The sequence below is a fragment of the Melanerpes formicivorus genome, unplaced genomic scaffold, assembly GCF_026170545.1.
Source record: "Melanerpes formicivorus ecotype bairdi unplaced genomic scaffold, bMelFor1.0.p_v2 SCAF_8, whole genome shotgun sequence".
In the NCBI taxonomy this organism is placed as follows: domain Eukaryota; kingdom Metazoa; phylum Chordata; class Aves; order Piciformes; family Picidae; genus Melanerpes; species Melanerpes formicivorus.
In genome coordinates this window covers 24,264,947-24,280,184 of record NW_027142360.1, presented here as the reverse complement: position 1 = coordinate 24,280,184, position 15,238 = coordinate 24,264,947, and the positions used below count along the sequence as shown (strand labels likewise).

Below are 15,238 nucleotides of genomic sequence, written 5' to 3'. Positions count from 1 at the left end.
TGTTTTACCCTTGTGAAAAATGACTGGGGACACAGGGAAAACCAATCCTCTCTGCTCCCTGAATCCTGCATTTTTAGCAGCATTTTTCTTTTTCATTCTGTTGTGCAATTTCTTTCTTTTTCAGCATTGCTTTTCTCTTGCCTATTAGGATGGCATAGGACACCTTCTACATGAGGAGGGAGAAGCAGCCAATTATGATCATTCCCTCACTTTTTCAGATGGATCCAAGTGAGCTAGCAAGCAGGTAAGGTTATTCTAATTCCTGGAACGAACAGCAAGCAATTCAAGTAATTGGATATTTATGGATTTAACAAGTGGCTTTCCTGGAATTTATATCATAAAAGCAAACCAAAACAATAAGCTTGATTTCACAAAACCTGTGGTTCATAGTGTATTGGTTTAAGCTGGCTGAGCCCACTAGGAGTGATGAAAGACACAGAGATGAGGGAAGCCGGTCCTCCCAGTGGCACAAAGCAACAGAGCAAGCTGGATCATATATTCTCCATCATGCTAACGTCCTGCTCCCTGTATGGCAGGAAATGACTTGGCTGGGGTTTATGGGATTTGTTACATATTCTATAGCTTGGAAAGTTTTCTGATCTGGGTTTTTTTTGTGTTTCTTCCCCAGTCTCCAGCCTAGGGTTCATCCCTTTCGTTTCAGTTTGTTTCACCTGCTGTGTACCCCAATACCTTTTCTCCCTTTTCATTATTTTTCCTATGTGGAATCTGAGCCCCCTGCAATAGAGCAGCAAATTGGCCTCATCTCACTGATAGTTCAGCTTTCCCATCTCCTTTTCTCCTTGCCCACACAGGTGGGAGGCAAGGGGGCATGGGTGGCAAGAAGAAAACCCCTCTGTTGTAAGGGGACTGCTGGGACTCAGCTGCCAGCTGAGTTAAAACCAGGATACATAAACAGGCTTTCTGATTCCCAACAGAGTAAAAGGGACAATTACACCTCTTTTATAGTTGAAATATTCAGAATCTCTCTCATTGTTTGCATTCCTCTGATTCTTTTGCAGTTAATAGGAGCTGATTTATACTGAAGGCTTACAGGTGAATCTAAATTAGTGTTTTAGTTTGGCTGGAATGAAATCCTCTCCTGACAGCTCCCATTTATTGTGCTTTGGTTCACATCCTGGAGCAATCTCACAGTGCATGAACTGTATTCCTTCTGGCTGAAATTAAATGGGATGATGAGCTTCAGTGTCACTGCTATACCTTTGTTTTCTTTTTATTTTGGTTCCACCATTTTTAAGGTGCCACTAAACACTCTAAGACAGTATTTAAACCCAGAAAGTATGTGCCATTTAGGATTCTTTTTAAGGATACCTGCACTTAGCTTAATATTGTTGTTACTAAGGCAAAAGCAATCTCTTAGTGGCCTGTTGAATAGGTAAATGTAGATAATTCATAATTTAAACCCATTTATCAGAAACAGAAATCCCCAGCAATAACTCCTCTGTCCTGGTAGGGGAAATACCAACTAGTAACAAAGATATAAACTAACTTTTAATCAGTTGTTATTCACAGAATCATTAAGGTTGGAAAAATCTTCTAAGGTCATCAAGTTCAACCCTCTACACAACCTTCTGCACCACCATACCACCACACCATGTCCCAAAGTGCCACATCTACTCCTCCTTTGAACATCTCCAGGAATGGCAACTCCATCACCTCCCTGGACAAATTGATTTGAATCCTTTCTATTGAAATATTGGATTATTAGTGACCTATAGTACTGCATTATAATATCCTATAGAATCTAGTGAACAAAGCTAAACAAACCTGCATCACTCTTCCCCCCGATTATAGCTCATGTAAGCTAAGCATAACAGTAACAAGGCACTCTCAAGCATGAGTATATATTTATATCTCTGTTACCTTCGAGTCTTGATAAATGAAAAGCTGCCAAGGGAGCATTATATTTGAAGAAAGGCTTAAAGTTAAATTTAAAAAAGCAACCATACTGGGCCCCAGACAATTAACTGAGATGAATTTAAACTAAAATAGATTTCAGTTGAAGTGGTATTAGAAATGCTATGATGGAATTATTTGTTGTATGTGTGGGCATTTTCACATATAGTCTGAGATGTTGCATGGAGATTCTACTTTCTTGAGAAGTAAGTATCTTGCAAACAATTGTGCAAGAACATACTTCTCAACTGACACTTACAGCCTGGCTGATACCAGAGGCATGGATTTTATTATCAAAGTGACAAGCTAGCCAAGACATCGAAACCAAAAAAAAGATTGCTGATAGCATTACAAGTTAGTGATCATCCAGTTAGAGTCCAGTTCAGGGCCCCTTAATTTAAGAAAGATGTTGAGTTGCTGGAATGTGTCCAGAGAAGGGCAACAAAGCTGGGGAGGGATCTGGAGCACAGCCCTGTGAGGAGAGGCTGAGGGAGCTGGGGTTGCTTAGCCTGGAGGAGGCTCAGGGCAGACCTTATTGGTCTCTACAACTACCTGCAGGGAGGTTGTAGCCAGGTGGGAGTTGGTCTCTTCTCCCAGGCAACCAGCACTAAAACACAAGAACTCAGTCTCAAGCTGCACCAGGGGAGGTGTTTAGGCTGGAAGTTAGGAAGAAGTTCTCCACAGAGTGATTGCCCATTGGAATGGGCAGCCCAGGGAGGTGGTAGAGTCACTGCCACTGGAGGTGTTTAAAAAGAGACTGGATGAGGCAGTTGGTGCCATGGTTTAGTTGATTAGATGGTGTTGGGTGATAGGTTGGACTTGATCACAAAGGTCTTTTCCAACCTGATTAATTCTATTCTATTCTACTCTATTCCAAAAGCATGACATGGACTCCTTGCTAAGGCTGTGTAGTAGTCTGTGTTGATTTCTGTGATGACACATGACGTTTGCCTTTCCTGTTGCCAGTACAGGCTCTTGGGAGGGAGGATTATAGAGAATTCTGCCATTCCTATGAGATACGTCTGGAGACAGTAATTCCTTAAGATTTTCTTTAAAAATAAAATCCTTAGGAGATGAGGAATATCATTCCTTGACAGCTGTACAAGCCCAACCCAAAGTGCCTTCTTCACAGGGTACTTCAGCATGACATAAGTGTTAAAGAAGAACATACATAAATAATGCCACTACTGAGTAAGCCTTCATTACTTCCATTCTTGGAAATGTGCAAACAGTAAATAGCTGCTAATGAGCTCTACAAAACATCAACAAAAGTGGGAATAAGACTTTTCTTTTAAATGATTTAACAAAGGGCTTCAAGAACAATATCCATAGCTAGGAAAAAAAGCCATGATCCAACAGAAAATCATTCTGTCTCAGGAATTAAGAATGTTAATTCTATGAACAGTGCTGCTGAAAGGCATAAAATTGGCATTAGCTGGTGTCACGATCTGCTGGGTGCAAGCCTCACAAAGGAAAGCGCTAGAACATAAAGAATGGAGACACTTCTCAGCCTTCTGAATTTCTAAATGAGTGGTAACAAAAGGATCAGTACTGGGGCCAGTCGTGTTTAACATCTTTGTTGCTGCCATGGACAGTGGCGTTGAGTGCACCCTCAGCAAGTTTGCTGATGACACCAAGCTGTGTGGTGCAGCAGACACGCTGGAGGGAAGGGAGAAACTAAGGGTGCAACCATAGGCATTTAATTAAACATGGAACTCCTTGCAATAATTGGTTGTGATTACATGGATTCAGTGAAGATTGGATAAATCCATAGAAGATAAATCTAAGGCTATGTAATAATCAGGAAACATCCAGGAAGACGATGGGCTTAGAAGGACCTTGAGCTGCAAATAGCTAAAGGCTGTGATGACATTAAGAAGAGGTGTCACTATGCATGGTTTTTTTTACAATCAAGCATTCCCCAAAGCATTAATCTGTGGTCACTGTCAACTATGACTGAGGAGAGAGAAAACTTTATTCCAACTCAGGCAACTTTAGTAATGCTTCTTTTTAATTATTACTATTTTATATCCTCCTGTTTTGTTATTGTTATACCTGTGAGAATTTATTCATTTGGGTCTCTTGACAGTTCTGGCATGTTTTCAGAATAGAGCTTTGTATCTTCCCCAGACATGGCCATCTGCCTCTAACTTCATCTGCATAAGCCCAAGCTCTCAGTGAATCCTCTGCACAGCTCTAAGAAAATAATGAATCTCTCACTGTGCAAAAATTAGAAATGGGAGGGGGGAATCCTTTCAATTCATGCATCTTTACAATTAGAGCTACATTACAACTGGAAATGCAAAATGGACACTCACATGCAGAACGTGCATGACCAAGTCCAAAGTCAGGTACAACATGCAGTGTTTTCATAGATCTCCAAAGAAGCCTCTTGACAGTTTCAATTTATATTACTATATATAGTATTTTTTTATATATAATACATAATATATAAAATAGATTACTATATTTATATAGTAATATATATTACTACACATACTATAAATAACTTGTGCAATTATTTCTACAACAGCACAGAAACACTCCTGAGTCCAAGGAGTACTTCAAGTTTAATTTTTTTTTACCTTAACTGTACCTTTTTGAATTCTTATCTAAAGCTATTCTTATCTAAAAGCTATATAGAGGTTACTCAATAACATGAAAGAAACCAACCAAGCAACAAACAACTATTTCATCCTGGTTTATAGCAAGATCTATGCAGCCATTCTGGAACCATTCGTGAAAGTGTGTCAGATTTACTGACTAACTCCTGCTTTAAAAAAGGGTTTGTAAGGCTAGATCAAAATTCTGAACTCATGGAATCATCTCCATTTTAGACAAAGTGAAGGCAGCTGTTCCAGAATGAGGGAGACCTGGGGTAAGTGTTATCCTTTTCACTACATGGCAAACTTTCTTTTTGCACAATACTCATACCTGCACCGTACTCTGCTACCTCTCTTCTACATGGCTCAGTTAGACTGGCTTATAAAACCCCTGGTTAATTAGCTAATGAACAAGATTGACTACTTGTTGGAGGTTTGGTTTCCCACCCATACAGGCCATTTGTTTTGTAGCAAGTGGCACAACACAGAAAGAGAGGCTTACTACAGTAGACACAAGGAACAGCAAACAGACAACTACGTAGATGAGTCACATGCACAGAGAACAAGCAACGAATAAACACGTCTCTTTCTTTTAATGTTCTTAGGAGAAAAGAGAAAATGTCTTCATTACTGGTTGGTATGCACTACAGATAGACTTCTAAAATTTTTCTTTTCAACTGGAGCTCCCTATGCATACTTGAAGGACTAAAAGTGTTTTGTTTTAGTCCTTTCTGAAAAGGCACATTTTTGTCATTCCCTTCGGTTCTAATCATCTCACATAGGGTTCAGAAACACAGCAGGTGAGCAGAAAGCTTTCTAAAAGATAAAAATATTCTGCTAAGGAAAAGCAGCAGAAAAGCTATTTAATATGAATAGGAGAACATGTTAATAAGAAAAGAAAAAATAGACTGAAATGTAAGATAGAATGTTCTAAATAATGCCACCAAAAAATTATTTAAATACCTCCACAGAGTGAAAAAGAAAATTGTACCACAAACAATACTGAGGAACTGAGTACTGAAACATCCTAGTGCTCTTTTCTCACAGCTCTCATCTCACAATGGCAATTCTTCTGGCTGATGAAATTGTCATCAGCATCCTTTCAGAGTTTGGTCAATCTTATTTACACAATGTCTGAAGGGAAGATAAGGCAACATTACAAAGCATGCTGACAGCCTCAAGACTAAAATGATCTGTCTCTGCCAACAGGCCAGCTACAGTGAAGGAGTTATTTTGCTTCCAGCTTTGTAAAACATAAAAAAGCAACAGCAAAAACCAAAACCAAGACAAACAAACCCCAGCAAAGCTGAGACTAAGATGACAGTCAGATAAACATGGACATTGCTTAGAGTTACTGTGCTTCTAGGAAGGGCTAAGGACTGAAAATGAAACATCACAGAAAGTATTTTCTTCTTTTGATTTTACATGTCAGGATTTTCACTGGAAAAGTGCACATCAGTTCTCTGCACTTGCAAATGTAAATGATACTGCTTCTGAAATTGCATTCACAACCTTTTCCTCCAAAGAAACTCTTAAAAAGAAAAATCTTTATAAGGTTGTGGTTGTAATATGTGATGTTCCTTCAGGAAAATATTTCCTAATGTGATGAACCACTGTTACACATCTGTTCTGGCATCTCACACAGAGGATGGGCAACCAAGTGAAGTGTAACAGATTTTAACAGCACAAGTAGACATGAACACAAACATGCACACATTATGTTTACTTTATGGGAAAAAAAAACAACAAAGAGTGGAGGAAATAGCTCATGTTTGAAGCTGATTGTCACGATGTTCCTAAGGACTCTGAAGGAAGTCTTCCCCAGTTTTAGGACAGCCCTGAAGAAATCCTCACATCATAGATCCACAGAATGGTTTGGGTTGAGAAAGATCATCTAGTTCCCAACCACACTGCCATGGGCAAGGACACCTTTCACCAGACCGAGTTGCTCAAAGCCTCATCCAACCTGCCCCTGAGCACCTCCAGGGATAGTGTATCCACAGCCTCCCTGGACAACCTGCTTCAGTGTCTCACCACCCTTACAGTAAAGAATGTCTTTCTAATATCCTGTCTAAATCCAGTCTACATCTCCAGCATCATCACAGCATTGTTCTATGTCCTACCTTCCTGGTTGCCAGATTGAGGTCCCAGAATGTAGGCTTTCAAAATCATGAGACATATTTTACATATTACACAGGGGTTCTCCCTCTCCCCCCTTACTGTCAACAGTTGCTAAGTGGCTTTAGTCATAGTAAATGATGCGGGGGGGGGGGAGGGAAGAAATCCTCTGAAGAAGAGCCACTTGAATAAAGAAAACAGGCACACACATTGCTCAACACCTGCCTAGCCACATGTGGTCAGATGGATCAGAGTCTGATTTGGAAAAAAAACCCAAAAAGGAGAAAAACAAAGAGCTCAGCTGTTTATGGGATCCCTTTTTTTAACATGTCCACTGACAAGAGGGCTTAGAGATCCATCTGCAGTTTTAGTCCTTCAACATACCTGCTTCAAATTGTTTTATTTTCACATTGCTATTGACTTATCAATTAGAACATCCACATCATCAGTGACACGTGGACAGTTTGTTCGGAAAGCAGGCTGGCACTAGCAGTTACTAAGTAGGTTTAGCCCAGATAATTCAATGAAGCCTGAGAAAAGGCTAGAAGGTAAGAGTTCACTGGGTCACAGGATGTCAGGGGTTGGAAGGGACCCAAAGAGACCATCAAGCCCAACTCCCCTGCCAGAGCAGGGCCATACAATCTAGTGCAGGTCACACAGGAACACATCCAGACAGGCTTCAGAAGTCTCAGAGAAGGAGACTCCACAACCTCTCTGGGAAGCCTGTTCCAGCACTCTGTGACCCTTACAGTAAAGAAGTTCCTCCTTGTGTTGAGGTGGAACCTCCTGTGCTGCAGCTTATATCCATTGCTCCTTGTCCTATCCCAGGGAGCAAGTGAGCAGAGCTTGTCCCCTCCCTCCTGACCCCCAGCCCTCAGATATTTATAAACATTTATTGAATCCCTTCTAACTCTTTTCCAGACTAAAAAGCCCCAGGTCCCAGCCTCTCCTCACCAGACAGTGCTCCAGTCCCCTAATCATCCTTGTAGTCCTCCACTGCACCCTCCCCAGCAGAACCCTGTCCCTCTTAAACTGGGAGCCCAAAACTGAACACAGTACTCAAGATTAGGTCTCACCAGGGCAGAGTAGAGGGGGAGGAGAACCTCCCTTGATCTGCTGGACACACTCTTCTTAATACACCCCAGGATCCATTTGCCTTCTTGTCCACCAGGGCACATTGCTGTTTATAAACATTACTGAAGGTAGGCAACACTGTCATGGAGTTTACTTGGAATAATCTAACTATCTCCAGCAAGATTATTGTTAAGTTCAGGCATCATGGGATTTAGAGGCCTACTGTATCTCAATATTTTATGCAAGCACCATTATAGATTAGTTACTTGGGGGGAAAAAAAAAGTATTGGTTTTGAATGGAATGGCAGCAATAAGCTTATCCAAGCATCCCCTGGCCTGATCTTTCTACTACCAGATTTCTGGGCATGGCACACTGCATGTTGACATACTAGTAGCAGTAAGGTACTATTACAAATTGCTTCATGGAATCACAAACTGATGTGTGTTGTAAGATCATCTAGTTCCAGCCCACCTGTCGTGGGAAGGGACACTTTCCACCACACCAAGTTGTTTGAGTCCCCATTCAACCTGGTCTTGAACACTTTGAGGGAAGCTTTTATGTTATTTTGAAACCAGAAGGTGTAAAGAGAGTAAGAGTTAACAAATGGAGGTTTATGACATTAATTAAGTCTACACTACAGTCTCTTCCCATGGGACAGACTATCTTTGCTCTGGACAGCTGTGCAAAGGCTGGAATTAGATGCAGCCAAAAGAAGGGCAACATAAGGAGACCTTAACATGCTACATCTGCTGGACAACTTAATTAGACCAAAAAATAAATTGTTTGAGACAGTAGCAAGTATGATCCCCAGTAGCAGTTCCTGGAATAGCTCTACTATGTCTTACTAATTGCACTCAGTTGAACTTGGCCATAAATTCAAGGGGAAAAAAAAAGATATAATCTTCACAGATGAAAGGGCTCAAATTAACCTGGTTTGAAGAATGCCTTTTGTTGTATTGTAATCAAGAAGATGGAGAGAAATGTGACAAACAGAGAAAAGAGGGCTTGAAATTGACCTTCCCAGGCATTTCATCTGGAAGAACATTTTTGATCAATAATAAGTTGGTGCAGGCTCCTGATAACAGGGTTTTCTTACAATGTTCCCTTACTGGAGGTGCAGGTGCCCATATGCAGGTGATGCAAACACCTTTTGTACCAACATTTGTTGATTACATTTGTTTCATTACATGAGAATTTTTCCCCCTTGCTGACACTAAACAACGTGGGTTTTTTGATAATCAATCAGATATTGTTAACAAAGACAGTGTACCCTGAACTCACATACAGCACACCTAAAAATACCCTCCACCAATACATTTTTTCCCCTTGCATTCCTTTAATTTTGTACCTCCAATAATTCTAACCTTTTTTTTTCCTAACTGAAGAAACAAGGCTTGAACAGCCTGCAGAGACATCACACTTTGATCTTTTCAGATCAGGTCTTAACAAATGAGATACCTAAATAAGAAAACAAAGTTGACAAGTAACGTGACCAACTTCAAACAGCAGCTTTGCCAATGTCACATAAAGGAACATTCCTGCAGCAGAATGAACTCTGATTGTATCTAGGAATGCAACCTAGCCAAGAATTTTAGGCCAGACCTCTGAACCAAGCGTCTAATACTTTCTAATAGCCACACTAATATGTTGAATATCCTGATTCTCTCCAAGGAGTAAGATAAAGCTGCAAGCTTATCTTTAAGTGCAGGGCTGCTTTTGCTTCAGAAAAAAATCTGGCTTGGGAGACAAAACAATTTGATCAGATATTGACTTAAAAGAAGGATCTGAAGGCACTTCTAGGAGAATCTTCAGATGTGACTCAAATATTATTTTTCATTGTAGAAGTGTGGGGGGGAAATGATAGCTCCTATTTTAAAGACTAAATTCTGGAATTGTACATTCTGGATTGTTCCAAGGAAGAAAGCTACTCACTCAGAAAATGTGACATGTGAAAAGAATAAGACCTAAAGGAAGGTCCTACAGGGGATGGAAATAAGAGGTAAACTTGGTTACCTTTAGGTACCATGATATGATGGAAAAAAATCTGTATGCTCTTTTACAGGTGAATGCAATATAACATTTTACTGGACTGAAAAGAAGGAGTGCAATGAGAATACCCACAGACAGCTGCTGACATTTTTGCTGCATACATGCATCTGAGCACAGATCTATTTTCTGATCTGAAACAGAACAAAAATATCTTCAGAACTGTCTTTTTCATTTCACAGCTCAATTATACTCAGTACAAGAAGACATAATGAAGCTAATATGGGTTAGAGCAAGATCCATTATTCTGAGTGATCAAGCAGAAATGAAAAATGAAATAATCCAGAGCGACAGTTTCAGCTGCAAGCGTTGATTGTGCCACGCTGATGGCACCAAGATGGCGACAACTTTGCCACCTTCACTCCTGAAGATTTACAGATTCAGAAGCACTTCGGGGATGTATATACCAAGGCATAGAGCTATGATATCAAAAAGGCATCTCCCTGAAAGCCCAGACTGCCCTCTTCTGGAGTGAGTGATCTTGCACAGCTACTGGACTTGACAGTTAAAGTTTTGTGAGGAACACAGAATCATGGAATGCATTGGGTCATCTTGTCTGATTCCCCTGCTGTGAGAAGGGACATCCCCAATTAGGTCAGGTTGCTCAAAGCCCCATCAAGCCTGACCTTGAATGTCTCCAGGGAGAGGGCTGCCAGCACCTCTCTGGGCAACCTGTTCCAGTGTTCCACCATCCTCACACTAAAGAACCTCCTCCTAATGTCAAATCCAGATCTGTCCTTCTCTAGTTTAAAACCATTGCCCCTTCTGCACACAAACCCCTCACCTATTTATAAGGTCTTTAATTTTTCATTTGTGTTGTCATACAAAACACCTCCTAAATTACATCCAGATTGTGAAGAAAATGACTAACACCTTGCTGTGACAGAGTTACGTACAGTGAAGACCTCCCTGTGCAATGGAGTGGACTCACATTTAGTACAAAAAGTTTAATGGCAGTAGCTTTGGATTATTTGGATCCACTGACCTCCACCTCGAGGTGAAATGCAATGCTATGAAACCATGGTGATTTATTCTGAATTCCAGAACACTTCTCTGAAGTCCCTTGCTGCAAATTAAGTTGTGAAGATAATCCACCTGTATTCACAGCCTGCCTTACGTGTACTGGAGGGAGAGAAAAGTTTCCATCAAGCTGTTGCAGGTTCTTCCAGCAGTATTTGTTCAAAACAAACAACAAAATCAACACAATATTCATCCTTGTGTTTCAGCTGCAGACAACCTGATACTAAGGTGTGTTCTGCCATCCATTCAGACAACATACATGATGCCAAAGCTGAAGTACATTGTTACCATCATATGTGGACTGTTCTCCAGCTCATTAGTCAGAAAATATTGTCACATGCTGTTAGATTATACAGTGCTGTGATAGAATTCAGTGGCTTTCTACCTTACAGTGTACACTCCTTGAAGGCCTGGATCCCTGTTTCAAATCAGGGGATGCAGGGAATTAGCAAACATCAAGAATAAAACTGTGACCCCTCCTCCCAGTACAAAAAGGAATTTTCTCTAACCTGCCACAAGTTCCAAGGCAGTGATCCTTCTTTGCTAGCAGACTATCGTGGTAGAAGTAAAATGTGGAGGGTTTTAGAACTAGAGTAATTATTTTCTTGTATTTATCTCCCACTTCCATGTGAAAGATACTGAATTACTTCAAGTTTCCTAAAGAAAACAAAAACCCCCCACTGAAACTGCATAAGGAAATGCTAAAGCCTTATTTAGAAGGCAGTTCTTGGTTTAGAAACCCTGGGAAAAGCAGTTTGGTTGTTTCAAAGAAGGCAACAGAAAACTGCTTGCTGCAGTTAGGATGATAACAGGTTCCTTCTGTATGCTACTGCTTCCTGGTCAGACAGAATACCCTTGACCTCAAATAGCACAAGAAAATGATTTGTTGCTTTGTGCTGCTGATGCCTTTTTAAAGAAGGGCATGAGGCAGATATTCAAGAATATCAAACGGAAGGAAAGGAAACACACTGAAATGTGTACAAGTTCTTAATCATGAGTGAACTGAACAGTTTGAAGGAGCAGATCTCCCATGAATTTTCAGAAGTTGGTAACTCAGTGGATTATAATTAAAACATCTGATAAGGGGTGATTGCTGTTGATGTACCTCAGGAAAAGGAAAAAGGAAGCTTGCTAAAGCTAGCTAAAACATAAGAAAAACCTGTAGCAGGATGCTGTTGCTTCTGTTGCTCAAGCTTCAGCTTTTAACAGCCTAGGGAAAAGAAAAGCTTAAAACTTTTCCAAAAGAGAGGATTTTGGTCTGTTCTTTCTGGATTTTGCTATTCTCTTTACATATTACTGCTCTTTGAGTCTTGCAGGATTACACTGCACCATCTATTACTCAGGAGTGATAAGGTTCCTAATGATTTTTCATTGTAAGTTTGTGTGTAGCCTATGATCCTAAACATCACTTAGATAATCCTAGGCTAGAAACTATCTAGGGGAGAATTGCACTTGTACTGTAATTTCACTTGGTGATGGAAAATTAATGATTTACTGATGGTAAATTACACTCTTGAAAAACTTGTAGATGTCCAGAACTTCAGAAGAGTCATTTTGCCTTTGTTATTTTATCTTAGCTTTCTAGACAGACAAGAGGAAATTCAGCTCCCACTCGATCCACAAATCAAATCACCCGTGAACAAAAATGTGAAGTTCCAAAATGCTTAAGATGGCAATTTCAATTTCAGACCAAATGAAATGCAGTGATTAAAAGTTCCTAAGTGAAGTTCACTGTAAATTGAACCAAAGAAGATAAAAGTACAACAAATCCAGATATTAAGAACATCTTAATCATAACTGTGTAAAAGTGGGAAGCTGGAAAAGCTCACTGTGACTTGAATGTTCTGTTCTTTTTAAACATCGAGACACTTTGCACTATTCAGCTAACCAGAGTAACATTGTGCTCACTGAAGAGAATTTACTGTGGAAAAAACAGTAGCAATAAAACCCACCCCAACCCCTGAAGAATCAAAGGACCCTAGACCTAGGAATAAAAGATACCATTCAAATTAATTATTCCCAGTTAGGCTTGAAAAGGTTTGCTGTGTTCATGAATATAAGCACATTCTTTTAGTTTCAAAGATAATGACACAGCCAGGCCAAAAACCACATTATGAATTATTTCTGATCATTTTCACTTATTCTTAAATCATAAGAGACAATTTCTCACACATTCCATGACAGTTCTTTAATAATATAGTGGTCATTTCATCAAATGCTGAAATTAATTTTCATATCACTTTAAAGCAACAATTTTCAGAATTTCCAAACTCTACTGACCAGGAATGTAAGGAATTCATAGTATCAGAGAACTACAGGATCAAGCAGGTTGGAAAAGACCTCAGAGATCATCAAGTCCAACCTATTACCTAACACCTCATGACTACTAAACCACGGCTCCAAGTGCCACATCCAATCCTTTTTTGAACACCTCCAGGGGCGGTGACTCCACCGCCTCCCTCGGCAGCACATCCCAATGGCCAATCACTCCTTCTGGGAAGAACTTTCTCCTCACCTCGAGCATAAACTTCCCCTGGCACAGCTTGAGACTGTGTCCTCTTGTTCTGGTGCTGATTGCCTGGGAGAAGAGACCAACTCCCACCTGGCTACAACCTTCCTTCAGGTAGTTGTAGACAGCAATAAGGTCTCCCCTGAGCCTCCTCCAGGCTAGACAACCCCAGCTCCCCTCAGCCTCTCCTCACAGGGCTTGCGTTCCTGACCTCACCCCAGCCTTCTTGCCCTTCTCTGGGCATATTCAAGTATCTCAATGTGGTCATTTCATATGGTGACCAATGCCACAGGAGCCAATTGATAATATTTGTATTTTGTAGTTTCATCCACTTCCATTTATATCTTAAACACAACATCCCTTTAAAAGAAATCCCTCTTTCTACAGATCACATATGCTACCTACCAAAGACATTTGTAGCATTTGGGAATACTGTTTTAGGGAACACTGCTCCCTAACTAAAGCAAATTTCATATGAAATTTAGGAGGACAGAAGTAGCTAAATGCATGCTTTACTGGCACTTTCTTGCTTCTGAAGCTTTCATCCGTGAAGAAAATATTGCAATCCTTTTCTCAAGCATTTTCATTATGCAAATCTCTATGTACAGATGAAACCTTCACAGTTACAATCACACTGTCACCCTATTCCATTCTTATCATGAGAGCAAATATATTAAAGCTCTGCTTTGATGAATTTCATTACTACTGTAGAAACGATGTCAGGTTTCTTGGGAATCTTCCTTTCCTCATGTTTACTGATGGTTACATAACTTCTGATTCTATCTTTCCAGCTTAAAGCTTACAGAGTATGCTGACCACACAATGATGGAGGCAGATGTGTACTTGCCCCATCGTAACTTAAACTACAACCTCTAAATTCTAGTCATTTCTGCAAAACAATGTTTGGTATGTTCAAAACAGAACATTCAGGGGAAAATATATTATAGAACAGAACAGAATTAACCAGGTTGGAAAAGACCTGTGAGATCAAGACACTTGAACGTGTCCAGAGAAGGGCAACGAGGCTGGGGAGGGGCCTTGAGCACAAGCCCTACAAAGGAGAGGCTGAGGGACTGGGGTTGTTTAGCCTGGAGAAGAGGAGGCTCATTGCTCTCTACAACTGCCTGAAGGGTGGTTGTAGCCAGGAGGCAGTTGGTCTCTCCTCCCAGGCAACCAGCACCAGCACAAGAGGACACAGTCTCAAGCTGTGCCAGGGGAAGTTTAGGCTCAAGGTGAGGAGAAAGTTCTTCACCGAGAGAGTCGTTCGCCATTGGAATGTGCTGCCCAGGGAGGTGGTGGAGTCGCTGCCCCTGGAGGTGTTCAAGAGGGGACTGGACGTGGCACTCAGTGCCATGGTCTAGTCATGAGGTCTTGGGTGACAGGTTGGACTTGGTGATCTTTGAGGTCTCTTCCAACCTTGGTGATACTGTGATTGAGTCCAACCTATCACCCAACAGCATCTAATCAGCTAAACCATGGCACTAAGTGTCCCATCCAGTCTCTTCTTAAACACTTCCTGTGATGGCAACTCCACCACCTCCCTGGGCAGCCCATCCAAATATTAGTCATGAAATATGAGAACTCATAGCTCAGTCTGAGAAAAAATAAATAATCAGGAATAACTTTGTGTATTTATCATAAATGTATTTCACTACCAAAGACCACAGCAATTCCAGCTTCCTCTCACAGACTGCTATACAGCTTTGTTTGTAGGCAAAAGAAGCTTTTTTTCTGTACCTGGAAGCTCTCTTTCTTCCACATTGCATTCCAGAGATCCAAAGGAATAATTAGCTGGACTGATTGCAGGAGTAGAAACAAAACTTGTACAGCCAATGGATGAGTTGATTTGAAAATAATTGTGGCTGTGATTCATTCGGTGAAATTCCAGGGAAGAGACTATGGATGTGCGCTGCTTGGGCTACAAGAGAAACAGAAGTTTGCAGTGAAAAATGC

General features: G+C 40.7%; 1 protein-coding gene across 10 annotated transcripts in view; it reads right to left on the bottom strand.

The window, feature by feature from the left end:
- Positions 1–15,238, bottom strand: part of ANKS1B (ankyrin repeat and sterile alpha motif domain containing 1B) — a 420,346-nt gene that overhangs the window by 258,811 nt on the left and 146,297 nt on the right. For all 10 annotated transcript variants that reach the window (XM_068142750.1, XM_068142747.1, XM_068142754.1 and 7 more), the window contains exon 12: positions 15,023–15,203. In XM_068142750.1, coding sequence (XP_067998851.1) covers positions 15,023–15,203 — 181 coding nt within the window. The remainder of the gene's footprint in view (positions 1–15,022; positions 15,204–15,238) is intronic.